Source organism: Triturus cristatus, chromosome 5_2, assembly GCF_964204655.1.
Source record: "Triturus cristatus chromosome 5_2, aTriCri1.1, whole genome shotgun sequence".
In the NCBI taxonomy this organism is placed as follows: Eukaryota; Metazoa; Chordata; class Amphibia; order Caudata; family Salamandridae; genus Triturus; species Triturus cristatus.
Window position 1 is genome coordinate 211,467,164 of NC_140588.1, and position 23,928 is coordinate 211,491,091.

Here is a 23,928-nt window from a genome sequence, read left to right on the forward strand (position 1 = left end):
CCTCAAATTCTGATTTGCACAGTATGTCTTTTAGGTTCGGGGCACGTCTGAAGGTTATCTCCGGATAGGTTTTGATTTCATCAGCTAGATTTGGAGTGTGTTGTAGCAGATGCCAGTGTCTTTTCAGGCTTTGCCTGATTTGGTGATGACCAATGCTGTAGTCTGTAATAAATCTTATTGCTGAGTCATTCTTATTTTTTCTTTTTCCATCAGTTGTAAACATCTGTTTGCGATCTAACTTTGATACTGTGGTCATGGTGTTTTTTAGTGTGGACTTCTCATATCCTCTTTCGGATAGTCTTGATATGATCTCATTCCCTTTGGTTTCGAAGACTTCATCCTCGCTACAGTTTCTGCGGGTCCTCAGAAGTTCTCCTTTAGGGATATTTTTGATATTGTGACGAGGGTGGAAGCTATCAGCTCGCAGGATGGAATTGGCTGCAGTGTCCTTTCTGTAAAGTTTGCTTTGTAACGTATTATCTTTGACATAAAGAGTAACGTCCAGGAAATTGACCTCCTTCTTGGAGAAAGTGTGAGTCGTTTTGATTCCCCAGGGGTTTTGGTCGAGTTTTTCCAGAAATCTTTTTAGAAGTGTTTCATCTCCTTGCCAGATGCATAAAATGTCATCGATGTATCGTCGCCAGAGTATTATGTGTGAGGTAAAATCGGCGAAGTTATGGTCCCACAGCCAGAATTTTTCCACGTGGCTCATGAAGATACATGCGTACGGCGGCGCGAATTTGGCTCCCATAGCTGTACCGCGTCTCTGTCTGTATATCTTCCCATTAAAACTGAAGACATTGTTTTCCAAGCAGAAGTTCAGCATTTCAAGAGTCATTTTGTTGCTTTCCAGTAGGTTGGCTGATTGTGTCCATAATGAGAGTTGTGCTGCAGTTAGTCCATCGCGGTGTTCGATGGATGTGTACAGGCTAACAATGTCAATAGAGACTAGTATGAAATCTGGTTCCCACGTTATATCTTGGAGTTTGTTCAGAATGTCTTTTGTGTCTTGGATGAAAGACGGTATTTCTTTCATTAGTCCCTGTAGTTTTCTGTCCACGTACTCTCCTATTCGTGAGCAGGGGGAATTAATTCCTGCTATGATAGGTCTTCCCGGTGGAGGGTAGGTGCCTTTATGTATTTTGGGAAGGAGGTAGAGGGTTGGCATGGTGGGGTACGGTATGTACAGGAATGATTTTTCTGATTGGGATATAAGTCCCAAGGTATACCATTTGTCAAGTCTGGTTTTGATGGATTTGAGGATATCTGCGGTGGGATCATTCGTGAGAAGTTCGTAACAGGTGTTATCCCCAAGTTGTCGATTTGCTTCTAGTATGTAGTCATCAATGTGTATTGTGACTGGGTTACCTCCTTTGTCAGCCTCTTTCACAATCAGGTCTTTCCTGTCTTTTAGTTGTTTTATCGCTCTCCTCTCTTCTGGAGTGGTGTTATGTGGGAGGTATTTTAATTTTCGTTGGTGTTTAGTGTATTCTTTTTCCAGATCACGTGTGACTGCTAAGTGGAAGGCATCTATGTTGTTCCCTGCCGGTAGTTGTGGTAGGAAGGTGGATTTCTTGGTTAATTTGCTGTCTATGGAAATGTTGGTTTCTATTCCTAGTTCCAGCGCAGTTGTGGTCAGTGTATCTGAGTCATTTTCTTCCTCGCTCAGATGAGTTAGTAAATCCACATTTTCTAGTTCTTGGATTGATAGTTCCGAAGTAGTAGCTATGAGTGGCGCTTCCTGTCTCATGTCCCTGTCTGCAAAGAAAACCTTAAGTTTTAGTTTGCGAATGAATTTGAAGAGATCTATTTGTGTTTTGGTCAAATACCATTGGGCAGTTGGGCAGAATGAGAGTCCCTTATTGAGTATACTGGTTTCGTTTTCGGATAGTTGGATGTGGGATAGATTTTTTATTAGGTTGCTGGACATTATGTTCTTCTTTCCATCTCCTTTTTTCTGGATCTCGTAGTTACGCCGATTGTTGGTGTCTGTTGGCGTCCAAATTGTTGGGAACCTCCCACGGTTGTAGTATTTGTGGTGTTTGAGGCTTTCATACCGAGTCGGTAACGTAGTACTTCCTCTAAAAAATTGACCTTGCATCTTGGATTTTCACCTTCCGATGCCGGTGCAGGTGAGTCGATGTCAGAGCTAGTAGTGGTTCCTGGGTATTGCTCAGAATTATTAGTATTTGGAGTATCTTGTGGTTTCGTGTCGTACTTTTTGGCAAAAGTGTACACTCTTCCGAACTGGTAGTCAAGTTGGTCTCTCCTGAATTTACGATTCTTTCTTTTTATGATATCCTCTTCGTATTCGTCAATGATTTGATTAAGGATCTCGTAGTTCTTCTTTATGAGTTCTCCCCAGTTAGAATCCTCTATGTGTTTGCTTAATGAGTCAACTTCAGTTTTTGCTATATTGTATTCCTCTTCTGCATGATCTATGAGTTGTCTGATCATGTTATTAGAACATTCTTTAAGGTTCTCCTCCCATTTCTTCATGTATTGAGGGTTGGTGGAGTCTGAAGGGGGAAAGATTAGTATTCTTAATCCCCGTGGGATTCGGTCTGCTTCAAGGTATTTTTTTAAAGATTCTGCTTCCCACCATTTGCTGGTTTCTCTTTTTACTGCGCGTTCCAAGTTTTGGAATGTATTTCTTGCCGATGTAGGGTTTGGTTTGGACGTTGTGCTCCTATTGGTTAGAGGTTCAGTTGAGAAAGTTTCCTCAATCCTTGTTGAACGTTGTGCTCGTCGGTCTTGGCACGATGCCATGGGTTCTATATTTGATGTATATTACAAGTTTTCCGGTGTCACCTGATAGGTGGTGTTTGTTAGTATCTATTCACAGAATTTCAAGCTTATCGGTTTTCAAGGATATGGCCTTATGGTAAAGTTTTTCTTCGAAAGAGGGGAGAAAGGCCCCTATCCCTTACTCGCCAGGTAATAAGCGTTAGTCGAGAGGTACTGGTTCTTGCCCAATGACAGGGGGAAACCCCTATCCCCCTAGTTTTAGCAAAAGTTCTGATGGGTTGTCAAGGCAAGATTGGTATATTCTGATTCTTGTATGCGCCAGGGAGCTGCATTGCAGACAGGTGTTCTGAGGCCACGGCCCTTTTTACACCTCTATGCAACGCAGCTCTGTGGTGCTTACTGGAGGTACCTAGTGGGCTAGTTTGACCCTAGGGACCCTTAGGATTCAAGGGAACTTAATCTCTCAACTTAGAACGCACACAGGGCGTGTTTACACAGTGGTAAAGGGAGGGGACGGAGCCTGAGGTGACGTGTGCAAACACGCCCTGTGGCTCGTTTAAGTTGGGGAAACAATTCCCTTTCAATCTTGAGGGATCCTGGGGGCCAACTAGCCCACCAGGTGCATCCAGTAAGTGCCACTGCTCTGCGCTGCAGAGAGGTGGTGCAGGCCGTGCCCCTTTTTACACCTCTCTGCAATGGCTCTTACTGGACGTACCTAGTGGGCTATTTTGTCCCTAGGGATCCTCAGGATTCAAGGGGACTTAATCTCCCAACTTAAAAAAAGGCCACAGGGCGTGTTTACACAGTGGGGAAGGGAGGGGACGGGGCCTGATGTGACGTGTGCAAACACGCCCTATGGCGCGTTTTTAGTTGGGGAAATAATTCCCCTTAAATCCTGAGGGCCCCTGGGGGCTATCTAGCCCACCAGGTGCTACCTTTAAGCGCCACTGAGCTGCGTTGCAGAGAGGTGGTCCAGGCCGTTCCACTTTTTACACCTCTCTGCAACGCAGCTCTGTGGCGCTTACTGGAGGTACCTAGTGGGCTAGTTGGACCCTAGGGACCCTCAGGATTCAAATGAACTTAATCTCCCAACTAAAAACGGCCACAGGGCGTGTTTACACAGTGGTGAAGGGAGGGGACGGGGCCTGAGTTAACGTGTGCAAACAAGCCCTGTGGCACGTTTTAAGTTGGGGAAATATTTCCCCTTCAATCCTGAGGGACCCTGGGGGCCAAGTACCCCACCAGGCGCTTCCAGTAAGCGCCACTGCGCTGCGTTGCAGAGAGGTGGTCTAGGCCGTGCCCCTTTTTACATCTCTCTGCAACGCAGCTCTGTGGCGCTTACTGGAGGTACCTAGTGGTCTAGTTGGACCCTAGGGACCCTCAGGATTCAAGGGGACTTAATCTCCCAACTTAAAACGGCCACAGGGCGTGTTTACACAGTGGGGAAGTGAGGTGACGGGGCCTGAGGTGACGTGTGCAAACCACGCCCTGTGGCGCGTTTTGAGAGGTAGTTTTAATCCCCTGCCCTATTATATACTAGGGGCTTACAGAGGAGGCCATGCTGATCACAGGGGGACCCCAACGCATAGTGTTCCCTAGTGTATGTAGGTGTTTTCACTGTATTCTGAGTGTCTTTTAACATAGCACTGGCTCTAGGACTGGTTAGTCAGACTCAGGTACCACCAGTATCCTTCTGAAAAAGTTGAGGGTACAGGATGATTTTGCAACAAGGCTTCTTTCTGCTCTTCTGTTTGCTCTTTCTGCACGTTATCCTTCTTCCTGCACTTTTCTTTACCTCTGAGGACTTCAGTTGCTTCTTTTTGCATTTCTTTTTTTTCTTTCTGTGCGTTTTTTCTTCTTTCTTCACATGTCCTATCTCTGTAGGCATAGTTAGAAATTAGCATTTAAAAAACCTTTGAAATTCACTGAAAAAACCATAGGTTTCAGGCACGTTATAGTTAGGAATTAGCATTTAAAAAACCTTAGAAATTCCCTGAAAAAACCATAGGTTTCAGGGGCGATACATTTAGCTGGACTTTTCACTCGTACAAAACCATTGAAATTCCCCCGTTATAGTTAGTTCAGCTAACTATAACTCGCGCGCCCGCAATGCACTGCTGATGACGTCACATATTACATCACTCATGAAATAGTCAGTGACATCACTCTTGACATCACTAATTACATCTCAAATGACATCACTGATGACATCACTGATGACATCATCCTTGTGATAGAGTGGCAGACCTCCTCTCCCCCTAATATAACCTTTGATACACACATTCAAAAATAGAAACTAAAATGTTCAAAACAATGGACATACCAATACCAGTTACAACAACCTATTCAGTAATTCTAAGATCCACTTACACATCCACTCATTCACCGACAGTCCTATACAGTCACTCATACATGTACTCACTCATCATATGTACTCATACACCTATACATCCTGTTACACAACGCCACTCATCCATAGAGTTACTCACACACATAGTCACTCATGCTAATAAAGAATCAAACATCCATTTACTTGCATATACAGTTATACACACACCACCACACTTACTTCTACAGAAACTTACACATACTTAGTTTTTTAAACAATCACTTATAGAAACACATACTTATTCATACAGGAACTCTTTCAATCTCTCACTCTCACATATACTCACTTATATACACCAATAGTCACATATACTAGTTTAAAACATATGTAGTTACTCATAAAGACACTATTGAGACAGTCATTCACTCACTAACACACCCATGCACACACTCATCCACCCATACAGTCCTGCACACATGCTGTCTTCAACACATACAAACAGTGAGTCACTCATTCATGCACCTATGCACTACGTAATACCCCCCACCGAACCATACAGACACTCATACTGATACTCAAAAAACCAACTAATAACCTATATAGACACTCATGTAGCTACTCACCTCCCATGCAGCCACTTATACACAAAGTGAGAGACTGATACAGATATTTACATATTTAAACATTACTCACTAAGCCATGTATTCACTAAGATACACTTAATCAGTCAGTTATACAATCAATTTTTAAAAAACAAATCATCCATTTAGACACTTATATACCCATTTATTCTTCCATCGACCTTTAGAAATACTTATATAAAACATATGTAATTTTCAGAAAAACACACATTTACTGGATGATGTCATCAGTGATGTCATTTGAGATGTCATCAGTGATGTCATGAGTGATGTCACTGACCATGTCATGAGTGATGTAATATGTGACATCATCAGCAGTGCATTGCGGGCGCGCGAGTTATAGTTAGCTGAACTAACTATAACGGGGGAATTTCAATGGTTTTGTACGAGTGAAAAGTCCAGCTAACTATAACGCCCCTGAAACCTATGGCTTTTTCAGTGAATATATATATATATAGATAGATATAATAAGAAACAATATTTTGTATGTTTAACATATTAATTCATAATGATATTTCTTTCTATATATTCAAACTTACTATTATAGGGAATCAATATATTTGTAAAAGATATTCTTGTCACACAATATTGTTGATTACGTTATTGTTTTAGTCATCCTTCCCAGCTATCACCTTTTACCTGTAAACAATTTCTCCTCTTTGAATGAATTCCACCAGCAACATACACCACTTTAGATCAGTTTTCTTTTGGTGTTTGTGCCAATTGTACTTCATGTAATGCCATTTGATTTACGCCATACCCTTACAGTAATTCTTGTATTTATTAATCATGGTTAAAACGACTTTGAAATGCGTCTACCTTTTTCTTGGATGCTTCTGATTTCTTCGACATGTTTCTCAATTTCTTATGCAGGTGATTAAGAACCTAAAAAGATAAACAGGATATGTTTTAATGGTTAAACATTGTGTAAAATATTTTTCAATGTTAAAATAACGGCTCTCCGTCTGAACTTCAGATAAGAGAAAAATCGAAAAGCATGGCTGATTTAGCAACTACTAGTCAAAGTTTACAGCACACTTTAGAGCACAAAGGCAGATTTTCGCAATGGGGTACTATTCCCTTTTGGTGAACGATTTATGAGGTGTTTATGTTGTGTGGAGACTCCTTCCTTAAGGTGCCCTCATATGCGTTGTGATTGCTAGAGTTCATTAAACGAGGACCAGATTGAAAGACACCCTATATTGGAGATTATTTTAAGCAAACAGATGTACCAACAAACTGATGGGGCAGAGATCAATAATAGCCACACACTTCCCTATAAGAATATATTGAATGAGGAAGATTGAACTTGAATGAAAATAAAAAGGGGTAATCATTCACAGGGACAGCTCCTGTCTAAGGGCGTCTGGGCCCCTCCCACTCATCTTTGTAAGTTGTAGGTGGTAATTGCTAAGATTAATTACCATCCACAGACCACATAACATTTCCTATTCTTTCTTTTTCCGATCAACAAGAGGTCTTATTGCGCTTAGGATAAACAAAGCCCAGTCCGGTTGCTGCCCTAGGCTGCCTTCCTTTCTCTCAGCTGACATGATGACAGTCAGGCAAGCACTTTAAAAGAGGCACATGCGCTAGTACCAAATGGGACTTCATTTATTTTCTTACTATAGCAAGGTAAGGGCTGACCTAGTGCCAGCACTGACCTGCAATTACCGGGGGTCTCAAGAGACCATCCAGCCGTGGCCGCTGTAGGTAAGAGTGGTGGGGCAGTGGGATCGGATGGGGGGGGATTTCGAGAGACAAACACGAGGGAAAATTAATTATTTATTTAATTTTCCCTCGTGGTCATCTCTCGAAATACCCCGCCACCAGGCCCCATCGCTCCTACCTGCAGCGGCCGCGGCTGAGACCATCCACTAATGATGTGCAACAACATCATATACTAAAGCAGTCCCAGGCATTTAGGGAATAAGCCCTGTATTTTCCATGGCTGCTTATCACTCATCCAGTCTGTATGAAACACCCAACGTTTTTCAAGTCATCACAGGGTCGCGTGTGGTTAGTAAGCATCACTGAGGCCACCCCACCCTGTGACGACATGAGAAGGGGTGGGCTTACAGCATGCTCCCTGTATGATTGAGAGCATGTGGCATGATGTCACACGGTCATGAGACTATGTGACCTTGGGTTGCATACATTTTGTAAATAGATACACTGTGCATGCCTTACCATGCACAGAGTATCTGTTTACAGCATTTTGCATCATTATCGTGCTCTGAGGGGATCAATAGAGCACTCTGAAAACACTGACGCCGGGAACAGCAATACTTGGCACCTGACTGGCACATGCTACTAAGGCTCAAGTGTGCCAGCCATGCCTTTATCAGGACCAGAGCAGCCCAGGGCCTGCAGAAAAGGCAGGACCAGAACTGAGCTCTTGCCTCATGCCTACTGCCAGCCTGTGTGTTGTGTGTTTGCTTTTAACCTCAGGCTGGATCCTGGCATCTTCTGATCTAAGGCTCAAAGAAAACACGGAGGACCTGTCGGAGAAACACTCTCATATGTGCTATTAAAGTGGCTTGAAATATGCGATTTCTGGATGGGAGCATTACAAAATAAAACTTTTTTGTATGGAGCACATCCGCATTAATATGTGTTAATGAAGTCACTGGCACCTGGAAATCTTTTTTATGGACTGAGCACATCCCGAGCTCATATATTTCAAGGTGCTCTCAAATGTACCCTGTGTATCCCTGCACAGAAATACTTGCAGCTCTGCACAGGTTTTCTATGCCCCACCTTTCCTGACATCATTGTTAAAGAACCTGGACAATTGCTGCATACAAAACTGCTCATTTTGGGAAAAGCGACCAAACAGAATGGTAATGGCCGCGGAGGGACGAAGGCCATGCTAAGGACCCCCAAAGTCCGTTTTCGACTGCCTTTCAATGGCAGGTGGACCACCATTGAAAGGCTGCCTAAAAGAGACATCTTAATCCCTACGGCGGTGCCTGAGCAGGCACCACTCCAATGTAAGGTATTACATTCTGACCGACGGTCAAATGGACTCCTTGAGCCCGTCAGAATCGTCAGTTGGTCCCTCCGCATTCTGCCTTGACTGCATCATAATGCGGCGGTCAGACTGAAGCACTAGATGCCAATCGGACCCCAACCGACAGGCCGTTGGTTGCAGACCAAGTGACATCATAATGAGAGCCAAGAACAAAAATGTATAGGAGTTCTTCAAGTACTAACTCATTAAATTTGTCATAAGTTGATCCTTTTCCAACAACTGAACAATCATTAACTACCTAAGAAGAAAATATTATGTCTTTTCCTTTCAGGTGTATGGGACTTAGCCCAACACATGATTTCCACTGCAAAAAGTTTATTAATTATGAGAGCATTCAACATGTATATGACCCTCAAAATGCTGGAGCTCAAGTGCGCCCGCACAGAGTACCTTTTTACACCATATTACCTCATCATCCTTCTCAGAGGTGGACTAGAGCAGTGGAGGTGCACTGAGGCCTTAATTTTGTTTATCACGACCAGGGCAGCACTAAACCTGTCAGGTAAGCCGGAGATCGGAGCAGAGACCTCGCCTCGTGCCTGCCAGAATGTGTTGCGTGTTTATTTTCAGCATCTTGAAGACATGGTGACTGAAGAGATGCAAATGTGAGACTCCTCCACAGCGTTTTTACACTAGTCATGAGGCTCGAGCAAGGTGCAGATACAGGAGAATTAGGCAAGAGGCAGCAGAGGAAAGGAAGGGTGGTAGTCTCTCACACTAGAGAATTAAACACGACGACTCCACCAGTATTTATTGTGTATCAATTATAAGTTAAAATCTTCAGTCAATAGGTACCCCTTGGTCACACCATTGTGAATCACCCACCTTCTTGTATCATGAGGCCCACTCTAATCAGGACAGCAGGCTTCTGTCTTCTGTCAGTTAGGTATACCTGATGCCTCAAAGTCTGATCAGCGCTGTGCCACCTCATACAATATAAAGTCAGCTGACCGGTCACAGATGTATGTAGGTGGCGGCGAAAATCCTTAGTAAGCTCAATGAGTCTGGGTTGCATACACGATCCACAAACTGGTGTAGTGAGTCTTCACACGCCTACTTTTACCTTGACTACCTCATCAGCATGGCTCAATGCATGGGTGACATTCATTCCGCAAAGTCCTGAAGAGGCCACAAACCATAAGGCTGTAATGCGCCAACCTATATCTTCCAGAATCAACGCCTAATAAGAAGAGCAGACACAGAATCTAAAATGCTTAATAGCCCCGTGTCATAGCGACAGTTTTATGCAAGTCACTTCTTTACTGTATTGCCAGGTCTACTGTAATTAGGCATTTTATCGCGGAGACAGTTATTATTTATTCACCATCAACAAGGTTTTATTGTTCGTGATTGCTAATACACTGCCTACCTAAACGCTACTGTTTGTTTATATTATGTGTTCTTTCATAACATCTATGTTTTTCTAAAACTATCATTAACCCTCATAAGAAAAGTTGATTTGCTTTGCAAATTTATTTATTAGCTGTCGCTTTGTTTCTTTTTTCTGTAAAGTATGCAAATAACATTTTGAACAAGTAGAATTGGATTATAATCTATTTTTGCTGGTGCCTTCCTTTAATGTAGTACACCAATGCCTCTGTGTTAAATCTTACATAGAGCATCTAAAAAGATTTATTGAATTATTAAGGTGTTATTCTACACCAATGAGGCGACAAATAATAAGTTTACTTCATTTTGGAACTGGATTCATTTATCCTGCTAGAGCTTTTTCCCATACTTACTGTTTTCTAGTAGTGTAGCCTAGGCTATAGTGCAGAGGTCTTCAAACTTTTTGATGCCGAGACCCCCTTGTCAAATTTTTTTAGCTGTAAGGACCCCCTCCTGACAAACATTTCTAGAACCTGGTATTTTTAATCATCGACAACTATCAACGACCATAAACACCCCAGTTCCCACAGCAAATAATTTTTACGGCGGGGAAATAATATTAAACAGTGTTTAGAAAACAAAAGGTCAGTGAGCGTTAGAGCATGGTCAAAAGTGTAGCTAAAAACAAAGGACCTAATTTATGAGGAATTGGCGTAGGGTAGCTCTGCACGTCTTGTTGCTGCACTGCCCTACGCCAATATGAAAGTGCAGGAATGCATCGTATTTATGAAATACAGTGCATTCTTGTCCTTTCTCCTTGCGTTGATGCACAAATTGTTGCCTAGCACCAACATAACCAGCATTGTTCTTGTGCAGGAAGGGGCACCTTGCTTCACAAATACAATCCCAAGAAGCATTTTCCTCTTTCTAAGTGTACTGCATAATGCAGCACACATGGATAGAGGAAAAAACTAGGAGAAATGAAAACATTTCTCCTTGTCACACCTCTGCTGGGGAGGCGTACGGGTTTTGGCGCTACCCCAGGTTTACGTGATTTTTATAAATCTGGAGCAGCATAAAAATCCTTGGGTGTTGCTTAGGAACTCCCACGCAATGCCCATGGAACACCTCCTTGACGCAGAGTAAGGCAACACAGTGACTTGCACTGCTTTGTCTTACTCCATATCTATGAGCTTATGCAAAGCCATGCAGGGTGACTTTGCTCTACCTCGTGGGTATGGTTGATATGCTTGCACCGTCGAAGCATCAAAGAAAGTGATGCTCTGGCCTCGCAAGCCTCTTATAAATAAGCCCAAAAATATTCTGGATGTTTTTAGGGCTTTCACCATCAGGTAGCTACATATAAAATAATGGACCGCCTAAATGAAAAAAAATGAAAAAAGTTGTTTGTGGGAAATGCACTGTAGTACATTATGAAACCTCTATTAGTTAATGCACTGCAGAGGTCTGGGTATAACACTTCACAGCCCAGTTGTTAATTCTTTGCCCTACCACTCCAAAAAATCCCAAGTCTTTGTCATCACACAGATTGGAGTGATTCGATCAACTAAAGCTAGAACCGGCTCCCAAGCACCCTTTACACTTGCAGATTAGCTAATAGCTCACATTTCCATTTCATTCAGGCAAGCAGGCACCTTGTCATGGAAGCTTTTCACAGCACAGGACACTCAATTAATGAAACTACAGCTGAAGAATTTAAAGGATCGAAATTAGCCAACCTGGGACAGTTGTCTTTTTCCAAAACGAAAGCAAACGTTTTGGATTCCGGGCACAAGTGAAGCTGGGTAATGCGTGCCCCCCTTCCCAAGACTCCACAGCCACACAGATTGAAGACCTCTGCTCCAGAAGGTTATATGGGCTCTTCCCCTTCTTTTGCTGCCTTGCATAATTCAGCAGTATTTCATCTTTTTGTTGTTTCAGAGACATTTTAAAGCATGTCATCCTTTTGTGATGTTTGTTATTCACAAACCATCATGAAGCATTGCATCTTTCGCAGCATTTTTTGTTTTCTGGCATTTCTTAGGCAGATTTGTATCTGTTTTGCAGAGCGCTGAAGTGAAATCTCATGAAGTGTAATTGCATTTGAAGTGCACTCCAGTGCCAAGGCCCAATCCCCAGTAAGACCCTTCCCTCAAATTTCTCTTAATTAAACTTGCACCTAGATGCAAATCTAGTGTCATCGTATGGCCAGGAATACCCAAATGATTACTGTATGCAGCTCATCCCACTAAAGCCATGTCACATGCATACTGAAGTTACCCCTTCATATCCTATCCAACTAGGTGGCAAAGTCAGCCAGCCACTAATGCATGATGAGTTGGTTTGGGGAAAAGTTGTTCTCTAAGGTGGTCTTCTTCATTTAGCAGGACTTCATGTGAAGTGATATCACCAACATGGGGGTGGCAAAGACATATGATGACCTACCTTGGGACCTCGAATGAGGATTCGTGGAACCGCAGCCATATTTTGGAGCATGAAAACCAGATAATGCAGGACACATTGGAATTGCACAAGCAATATCTCCAAATCACGAAGGAAGAGAACTGCAAGTGGTATTAGGAGGTTCTCCAGGGTATTTGAGGCCTGCCTGATAGACCACAGGACACTCTTCCAGGACTACGCCATGTCCCTGGTACATCTGGTGAAAAATAAGTATCTGCAGTGTGCAAGCAAATCAACACAACCAGGCACCCAGTGAAGAATCTGATCCTGATCCAAATCTAGGATATGCACTGTGAAGCCTGAAATTGGATTGTCTGCCGCACAATGTGAACAGTAACCACGGCCTCCTTAAACATACATCTCTCACTATCAACAAGTACTATCCTTTTACATGCACAGCTCACCCCTTCAAAGATATACACATTTCACCATCATGTATACTTCTAAAATTACCTACTACAATGTTCTTTCACAGTAAGTAATATTTGAACTAACCTAGAAGGTGTTTATCACCTATTGTGACTATTGTGGCTACACAAGATGCAGCATGTGTGGTATATATGGACAACCTATGGTAATCGGCACACAATAATGAGAAGAATGCTGTCACATCGACAGTAACAAACATTTTCATGCAGAATGCATACAAGAAACTTCAAAACAAAGTTCAAGTTGGTTTAAAAAAATCATTAAAAAATGGAAGGCTGGAAGGGCATTGAGCGTAAAATATGGGATAGGGTATGGCAACCTAACGCAATTAGAAACATATAATACCACATACACAAACGTGCTGCATGGTTCCAAGGATAGATCATCAACTTGGAGGGAGTGGACATTGCAAAACTATCTCTAAACACACCATAATCAAAAAATAAAAGAAGGAAAGTCTAAAAGGGAAAGGGAAAGCCCAGAAATACAATCCAAGGATTTAAAAATATTGGAAATCCAAAGCAAAGTAAAACAACTCCCCTAAACCAAATATTGTGCCATTCTGGCTGTCCTAGATAGGGTTCAAAGTTCTTGGAGATCCATTTCTTCATCTTATAGGACTGTACCTAGAAGCACCTACTTCTGTAGCTGGGCCAGACACCTCTTGAGGGAACTGTACACTGTGATTGGTACTAGGGTACGACAATGGATGGGACTAACAAAGACAATCAGTAGGAAGGAATTGGACATCTCGGAGAACAAATGGAGGCGGTTTATGAGGAGAGGAATCAGGACATCATGTTGTGGTTGGCAGCCTGAAATTCCTGCAGGGCTCCAAACCCCTTCTCTTTGAATGCCTAGCACTTTTTCAGGTGCTGCAGGATGCGATTCTGACCTGCTACCAACGTCCTCAACAGCTCCTGGATGATACAAGGGTACTCAGGAGTATCTGTTGCAAGACGGACCCTCAGCTATTGTTGTTGTGTTGGGCAGGGTTGAGAGCAGAAGTGATAACTGATGGGATGGTATCAGCCTGGGATGTTGGGGGAGCCAGATCCCCAGGCACTTGCTGTTTGTGGCCGGGAGTACCTGGTTGCTCGTGCATTCTGTACCACTTGCAAGTGCCACAGGATAGACTCATTTATGTCCAGAAACAATGCTCTGGCAAAATCCAAACAACTTGTTATAAGCGCTTGTGTGACCAATTGTTTGGATTATAACAATGCATTGTTTCTGATTGGGACTTTGTGTATTGCTATCACATATTTACTGCAGTGGTATGCTTATTAAGAAAAAACACCAGCATGAAAATAGATTTGTGAATTGCTCCCATTGTCTGTTTGGGTGCTAAAATGCCCACAGTACTGGCAAGGGTTGTCTATCTGAACAAACATGTTATAAATTTACACAAAATTCATTTCATACCTGTTCACTCTAAATGTAGTTTCCATTTGTCATTTTTTTATCTAGTTTGTTTTTGATGTGGCAAAAAACTCCTTTTACTAAACAATTGTAATGATAGATATCAGAAGTGGTGCCTATTGGACTGTGGCTAGTAGAGTGTACCCACATCCAAATAAATAGCCATTAATTAGCTAAATAGGTTGGCAGGCAGTTTAATCAAATCTGCATACTAATCATGAGTGTGAATCGCTGTCAGTTTATCTCCTATTTGCATTGAAAGTATAGGTCAATTTGGAAACCGTTCATATTTTCCAAGACTGATATTTTTCTCATCCAAATACACTACGAAACAAATGACATCCATGGGGGTTCACCTCCTGAACCTAATTGCTGCCAATGGGATGGAGTGAGAGCCTAACTCAACACTAAGTCTCTCTCTTGCCCCAATTGGCTGTGTCTAAAAGAGATTTAGCCAATTGGGAGAAATGGCCAGACATCAAGAAACAGGTGAATACCTCACACCATGCACACTGCCTTTTTGCTTTTCTCCCCTAGACTTGCTCATTCCTGGACCTCCCTACTGACACACGATGCAAATCTCATAGGTACTGCTGTAGATGTGTGATTTCTGACTGCAGGCAGGAAGGAGCACCCAAACCGGAGGCGAAATGGGCGTTTGTGGTGCAGAAGTCATTACAAATAAAGGCCATCAATAGGAGAAGATTCATGATGACGGGACCCGATTGATTTAGGATCGTTTCGAGTGTTTCTCACCCCACCAAGGCTAAAGAACAGATCCACGAAGACAGGACCAGCTTTAATTTAGATCGTCTCCAGTGCCATTGGACCTAATTAAGTTTCTACGTCTATTAAGAAGCATGCCTCTCTGATTAAATAAGTGCTGAGTTTCCGGTACAGAAGCAGTTTTTAAGACCAAGCCCTAGTCCTGTGGAGAACGCCCCAGCAAGATGGGGTTCGAAACGCGTTGACTCCAGCGATTGGGACATTTAACATAGGGCATGTCTCGAGGGAATAACTCTTCAATTGTGCTTCCCCCATTTGACAACACCCTTTGAAAGTAGCAACCCCATAGCTCATGACACGGGCAGGATATAGGCAGCAGCCTTTTGTTTAGTAAACGTTTTATGTCCGCCTGGTGCACTTCATAACCAAGGACTGGTCGTTTGTGTATATTCCGTTTGGAAGACTGTGTATGTTCACATTTATTCATTATTGGTAATGTTTTTCACTGTGTTGCATTGATTCACAGGTTGTCTTTTTTTCAGAGTCTTTTCGTAATGCAAGTATACTTCAATTGACAATGTTGACAAAATGTAATGTTGTCTGAGATATGACATGATATAAATGGCATAACTCTGAGTTTCAAACAAAAAAAGTGAAATAAATCACACAGACTTTAGAAGTACAGTCTAAGGTTTCGGTAAATTAATCATATGCTGTGAATGGTCTACCTGGTCACCTAGATGGTTATGCAATAATATAGTGGTCCAGGCCAGGTAGCATAGGACCCAAGCCTTTTCTTATTCAAAAGTAAGTAGATGTGTACATAGCACATGGATGCTGTTAAGCACGAGGCACAAGAGAGACGTTACAGTATCCTTCCCTGACATCTGCACCCAGGGTGAAAAGATTAATGCAAAAGAAGGAGACACCATGGATCCACAGGTAAACGAGAGTTATGAGATTTGCTATTATGTGTGTCGGAAAGTTTGTTACTTTGTGTGTAAGTGCTGGTTTAAAAGAATTGCTGAATGCATAAGCAAGTACATGAATTCGAAAGGAACGTTGCTGGTATTTGCAGACGATGTCTAGCATATAATGGTCACTGCTGTATAAGGTAGATGTGAAATACCACAACTGATACTTTTTAGTTCAATTGCTACAGTTGACTTGTACCTTTAAATACTCATCTTATCAACAAAACTATATTTACCTATTGATGGAGACCTGGCCTCATGCTCTGCTTTCCACAACTTTTAGTTTACCTACTTGCTAAAGGGTTCCTGGTTAAGCACTCCAAGCATTTTCGATGGAACTTTAGGAAACACAGGAGGGTTAGACTTTCATGTGAGCTCTCATGTCCCCTCTAGCACCTCAATGCTTATTCTGTGTTACCCCCAGGTTAAGTAATACATTCTCCTGGCATGATACTTTGGAGGCTACATGTTGCCCCAGTCCATAGTAAAGAAATAAAAACATTGAAAGTATGCTGACTCAGGGACAAAACAAGTAGGGCCTGATGTGCATTTATCAGATGAATGCAACATTGTTTGTGAGTGACCCACCTTTTTGGATTGACAGTGATTTCATGTAACCAGCAAGATGGATGACAAACAACTACTGTCTCTGTAACTGTCCATTTGCTACTTACAATAAAGAACAGAATATTACATCCGGCCTGTATGTTTATTGTTTGATTCTTTAATTGGTGTATGATGTACATATGTTGGGTTCCTAAATACTGAAACCCAGTTGCGGAACAGTACATACACTCTGCTTGATGGGGTGATCTATTGAGCAGAGGCAGAGAAAAATAGGGGAACCCAAAATGCTTTCCCCATGCAATTTTCCATAGACAAATTAAACAGCGATATCGCAAAAACAGCTAAACAGAATTGCACCAAAGTTGGCAGAAAGCTCGATCTTGATCCAGAAAGCATGCGTTTTGTGATATGGCGTAAATCCATTCAGTATTTTTTGAGAAATTAAGGTTTAAAATCGATTTGAATATATAGGACGTAGATCCTCCGCAGATCCAACAGATCAAAAGATAAGATTTGATTGATTACCACAACATCAATTAAAGGCATTTTAAGTCTCTAGGACTCAGTCCCCATCACTGCAAAAAAATAAAAACATATAAGTGCAGGTTAGGGGGTACCCTGTCCCCTTAGGCCTGGTGGGGGTAGCGGGCCTGCAGCCCAAAATATTTTTTTTATGGTACCGCAGATCTGTGTTGGATTTGCTGATCCACTTTTCAATTAAAAAGGACCGGCTCCCTGAAATATAAGCCCCACAGGGTGTGTGAAAGAGTATTGAGCTCTCATTTATTGAAAGGAACTTTGCAAAATGATAGGAATAAATCTGATTAACACAGAATATAATTGACATTTTTTTTTTTACTCTCCACCTATTCTAACATCTATTGTTCCAGTAATAAGTTGATCCATTCTGAATAGCAAAGAAGGAATATGAAAGAAACAGACAAAAATATTGTCTGATTCTTTTCATATTTGTAGAGTTACAGAGTCAAATACAGAACAGAGATGTATCTATAGAATGCAATAGGAGTTGACGTAGTCCCCTTGAGCGAATGGGGAATGTCTGTCAGCCAGTGCAGAATAGCCTTTAACATTACTTACCGAATGTGAGCCTTTGCGCTTATTAAAACACGGATATTCTTCATATGAATTTCCTTAGAAAGACTGGAGCTACATCACCGGATATATTGACACTTGATTGAAAAGACAAAACTATCCTCATGATGTGGGACATACACGTATCATGTGAAGTGTATATGCATTAATTTGGCGTAGTCTTGTGGATTATATTCATGGTAATTATTTATTAAAGTTAAATAACCAATGCTTTTTTATAAAAATGGGGAGTTTTCAAATGTAACTTTGTAGTAATGTGAATTTGTCTTCCATTGGTACATATTGCGCTGTCATAAGATGAAAGGATGAAATCCTCGACCTCTTGCATCATATTTCTGTACTTAATGATGATATGAGTATTCTCGCTTGTTTGTTTCATTATTTTTTAGATTTTTGGGAACCATTAAATGATTTCCTAACAGCCCTGACGAAGCTGCAAATAATAAAGCCGCAAAACATGTGATGGCTGTATTGTGGTACCAATTTCGTGGGCAGAGTCCATTAAATAAACATAAATTTCATATTATTAAATTAAGAACAGTGAATAATAAGGACACAAAACACATATTGGCTGAAATGTGGTATCACCTTAGTGGGAAGAGTCCGTTGGATAAATATCAATTTCATAATATTAAATTAAGATTTGTGAATAACAGAAGGGCCTATTTGTATTGAGAGGTATCAAAAAAGTTTTTCTCCATTAAGATTAAAGTTCTTTTGACAAATGTTTACTGACAATGAATTGATGGATGGATGGAAATGTTAATGATGTCAAAATAATATGATGTGTAGGTATACTAAATTGATTCTTTGTATGAATAATTATTGATAATGAAGGGTAGGAATTAAAATGTGGGCTGTGGTAAAATTATATGAATATATTTGATTACCACAGAATATAATAGAACATTCGATTTTTTTGACTCTCCCCCTATTTTAACATCAAGGGCCTGATTAAGATGCCGGTCAGACAGCCCGGCCAACCACCATGGCCACGTTCCAGTTTCGACTGCCAAACCCAAAGATCCACCCGTCGTACTACGATGCAATCACTGCTACCGCAGAGGTCTCATGGTCGGCGGTGCCCCGCTCCCCAAACATGTATCGGTAAGGAGTAAAAATGCACAGGAAACGTGCAGTTGTACACACATGTGGGGACATGCTTTGTGCACCATGTACTCCACTGAGTCTGACGATCCATGTACAGTGCGGTCAATGGAGATACATGCCACATGAGAACTTACCAGGATTCTGCCACCCAAAGGACTGTCCACTTTGGTATGAAGCTTCTGAGGTGCCGTCCAACCGGTATCGTAATGAAGGTCCTATTGCACCGGAGATCATTTCATCAAGTTCGAATAGCAAAGAGGAGGTGATATGAAAGGGTGGCCTGCTCTTTTCAGAAATTTAGGCATCAATGATTTGCACAAGCACTTGTAGTCACAACCCATTAAACAAATTCAGACCCCAGACTTTGGGGGGAAACTGATTTACAAATGGGAAGCAGCCCCAGTGGGACAAGTTCTTTGTGAATGGTGAGATATGGCCTCATAGTCAAGTAGACTGCAGTCCATGGGACAGCAGAATGCTGCCCCAATGTATTTCCCTGCATGTGAATTATTATTAAAAAAAATAAATCAGCTCATTAGTGCATATAACAAGTACACCACCAGAAAAAAGGGTAGGCGATATGAAGCAATGCATGTTGGAAGTCTCATAGAAACAAAGTTGGTCTTGCTCTATTTATTGTCTTCGCCTGGTCAGGGCCCCATCTGACTAAATTCTGTTATGGATAAAGCACATGACCAACTATACACTGATGATGAAAAACAATTTCATTTTGAAGGGCAAAATGTAGGTGCATTTCAGTATGGTACCCCAAATATGTTGATCAAGAAATCTCTAATGGTGCTGAAGAAATGTGTTTGTCCTGAAAAAAGGTTGACCTCTGGCTAACGCGGGAATGGTCTCTCAAAGGATTATTGTTAAAATAGTTTTGTGAGACCTATGTTAAAGCTTCATAGTTTCTCATTGCGAGTGGTTGCGTATGCTCGCGATGAGAAACTACCAGTCTGCGTTGAGAAAGCTGCTGCTCGAGTAACAATCTACTGGAGCGGCAGAAAACGACAGCTCGCACTGTGCGAGATGCCGTTTTCAATGATTGCACAGTGCGGACAAGCATCCGGCACTGTGCAATCATCCCAAACAGCTCACTACGCAGTTCGCGTAGTGCTCCGCGTATCTCAAGTAGTGCAATGTGCACTTCACATAGCTACGCGTAGCGCTACTACGCAAACTACGCCCAGGGTTACTTTGTACACTGCTCTGTGTGAAAAATATATTTTTTTTAATAAATGCCCTTCTACAACTAACTTTACATTTGTTTAACCCACAGCAGCTCCCCTGCTATGGCAGGAGAACGTTCCCCCTGACCCCCGCCAGCACTTTAAAAATTATAAAAATAAAACTATAATAAAACGGGTTTAAAACCCATTTTATTATTGTTTTATTTAGCTTGTCCCGGGGCTTGGGGAAGGGCCAGGGTTATGATAGGCTGGAGGGGGAGTGGTGAGCTCTACCTACAATGTGCATGTGATTTTTGGCCGTCATCTCAGGCCGGCCAAAAACCACATGCGCAGTGACCCCTCTCCTTCCACAGCTGTATTGCTGGGGCTGGAGAGAGCAGGCACAGGCTCCCAGTCTGTCCTGGAGTGCACATCATCGGTGCTCAGGCCAATCCTGAAGCAGCTCTCATGTTAGAACAGCTTCAGGATTGGCTGCAGGGCAAGCTGGGAGCCTGTGAATGCCTACAGCAGCAGAGAGGAGTGGAAGAGCACAACGCAATGCTGGAGGGTAGCAGGTAAGTTTTATTTTTTGTCTTTGTCGGCTCCACGTTTCCCACCCACTCTCATACTCATTTGTAATTGTATTTTTGTCTCTGTTGTCCTCTGTTTCCACCCCCCGCTCTTGACCCGCTTCTTTTCCCCAATACGAGCCGCTCCTGTAAACCCGTTAAATGAGTTTCACACCATCAGTGCATTTGTTTTATTTTATTGCTTAATTTATTTGCTTGTCTAATTTGCATATTAGTCAGATAATGTAATTAGCTGACATGACACGCTGATCAGCACATTATTATTCACCCATAATCTATCAACACCAATCTGCACTTCTCATTCTTTAATGGCACCAGTTTATCAGCTCAAAATGGCACAGTCATTTTACAGTAAATCAACAGTGATTTACCCTGCAGAAGAATTTTGAAAATCTCCGGGTACATTAGAATATCTGACCCATAGTTGAGCATGGAGGCATTTATGACATGTGTTCTCTTTATTGTTTCAAAATGACAACGGCAAAAGCAAAAGTCAAATCTAAGAGGGAAAATCCCCAGAAGAATTACATTTTCAGTGAGTCTGTACGTTTCAAGGCATAGGGCTTGAGGTACAACGTGATTTTGCACTTGCAAAATGTGCAATTTTCAAAAGCACAGGACATGGACTGCTTTAAAAATAGGAAAAAGGTCACGTAGAAACGATAAGAACACTAAGGCCTGGATTAAAAAATGCACATTTACACTTTGGGGCCGATTCTGATCTCGCTCGGAAGGGCACCGAATGCGATCCGGCCGGAAAAAGTATGAGCTGTACGCGTGTTTTCCGCCCGACTCATACAGCTGTACGAGCGAGCAAGTACAATGCGAGCAACGTGAAATTCACGACTCGTCCGTAAGTAAACCGTGCCGTGCAATGGATGTGATTTACAACTGAGCCAGTACGATGCATGCGTCGGACAGCCACTGCGAGCCAAAGTTTCCGGCTCACAAAACGTCCGGTAAGTTGCCTTTGGGGGTCCGTCTCGGACCCCCTGTCACCCGCAGCCTTACGACTCAGACACAGGGGGAGACCCAAAGGTCTCCACAACACAGGCATGTACGGTGCGGATGGCACCGGCGCGTACCCACTGTAGGGGGCGCCCTTTGCGAGACGTACCAATTCAGTCAATGGGAGCCCATGTACGCGTCGTACGACCGGCTCCTATTGACTTCTATGGGAGTCCGACCGAACATAGTCCAGCAGCATGTGGCCGCATCGTACTCGCTCGGTCGGACTGCAGGACTCCGGCTCGGTCAGAAAACACTCCGGATCCGGCTCAGTTGGAGAGCTTTCCGACCCAGATCAGAATCAGCCCCTTAGTAGTAAATGTACTACTCTTTTGGTACTTACAAACTACAAGTGCAATTTTACTGCTAGTAATTTTACGGCTGCGGAGACTCCATAATCAGTGCAGAGTATCTGCAGTGGTAAAATTCCTACTAGTAAAATTGCACTCATAATGATTGACTTTATTGAATAATCCTGTACTAAGTCCCACAACAGAAACAAAAGCACAATCAAAATAAAAACGGCATCTCCGTTCTACTACAGGAAATGGACTTCAATTGTGTGTAGTTGAAATCCCTCCTCCTCTACTCAGGAAAAACATAAGCAGAAAATAAGAGATTTAAAATGTTACAGTGCAAACAGGACGGTAGAGCTAACTGAATTTCGTACAGATAATAAGAACATTTAGGTCACAATGGAGGCTCCTCCGGGCACAAAGCAGAGCACCTCCCAAGCGGTTTGAAACTGCAATAGAGAAAAACAACTAAGCCTTGTTATGTCAACTATAAAACTTCCCTGTATTAAACTCAGTAGAAAACATTGTATTAGCGCCTCTATAGTATTAATTAAAGCACAAAATAATCCGCTTTGGAATTTGCTTCCACAGCTGCAATTCCTTTTCATTAATATAATTATGATTTTCCTTCAAATATCTCTAGGAAATCCTCCCCCCCACCCAAATTCCTGTACAGAGTCGTCTCTTGTGGCAATCATCCACAGTTCATAATAACTGGATTCATCGCTTGATGCGTGAACACTTGTGGAGAGAAGTTGTCACCAGCCCTATGGGCTCACTAGAGGAGACTGTTGTTGTTTTTCTCCCATTAAGTTACCAGTTTGAATTGAAGTTGTCACTTACGCTTTTTCTAAATGACGTTTGACAATATAAGGATGTCACAAATCTGAAGAAGAAAATAGTATCGTCCCATATGCCAACAACAGTACAGCGGTATAGGGTGTTTTACATGGCCCATGTCTAACAGCCGTCACATATTTTTACGTACCTGCTTATAAACTGAGGGCCTTACTTATGAGGCCTTGCAATACTTTTGCGCCACCGTTGCCTCACTTTTTGTGACGCACTGGCGGCGTAAAAAATGCACCATGTTGAGCCCTATTTACAAAGTGATGCATCAAGGTAGATGTGTCACTTTTTAAACCTCTGCCAGGTATAATGAAAGAAGGGGGGGGGCCTTACCCCGCAAAAAGCCTCATAGAAGTGGCGCATTGAAATCTATAAGGTTTCAGTGCGCAACTTCTAGGAAACTACTGCGTCAATATTTTACTCCTGCCTCACAGCAGGTGTAATACTGACAAAGGACCTTTCACTTGGGGCTTGTCCCATGTGAAAGGACACATTGCTGGAGTCACATCTGTTTTCAGACACACCCCAGCAATGCCCACTTTTGCACCTACAGATACGTCAGAAATACTGATGTGTCCGTAACTCCTTGCGACATGGAGCTCCATACATGAAATAGGGCGCATCCATCCTGTCACAAGGAGGGCGCAGTGAAAACTTTTGCATCGCTATTTTCACGCAGCTATGCCACAGTTTTCATAAATGAGTCCCAGAGTCCGCATGGCGCAGCTTAGCGCCTTTGTTCAAAATCTCTGGTTGGTGGGCTGGTAATTACAGCTCCCAATATCCACTTGAGCAGTTGATTTGTGATACAGAATTATTTTCAATTCAGGGATATTGATGTCATTTGTGCACCCAAAAGTTACAGGAATACGATAATGAGAGATAAAAAAAAACATTTGGTCATAGCATGCATCTCAATGGCTGCTCTGAGGCCCTTGGAGTCCACGTATTTGTTCTGAGCACAAGTGGAAGCAGGTTCAGCTGTTCAGGTCTTCTTACAGGACTCAACAGCAGGTGCAATCTTTATTCTATCTTCCACAACCCAAGTAATGTTCTGAAGAGGGTGCCCAGGGATGTCACATTTATGACTGATACTAACCTGTAGATGGGAGTGACTCCTGGCCT

General features: G+C 42.3%; 1 protein-coding gene across 1 annotated transcript in view; it reads right to left on the reverse strand.

Moving 5' to 3' along the window:
- The window catches only part of GALR1 (galanin receptor 1), a 562,619-nt gene that overhangs the window by 211,624 nt on the left and 327,067 nt on the right, over positions 1-23,928 (reverse strand). Inside the window, exon 2 of the mRNA XM_085606586.1 lies at positions 6,538-6,603. Coding sequence (XP_085462712.1) covers positions 6,538-6,603 — 66 coding nt within the window. The remainder of the gene's footprint in view (positions 1-6,537; positions 6,604-23,928) is intronic.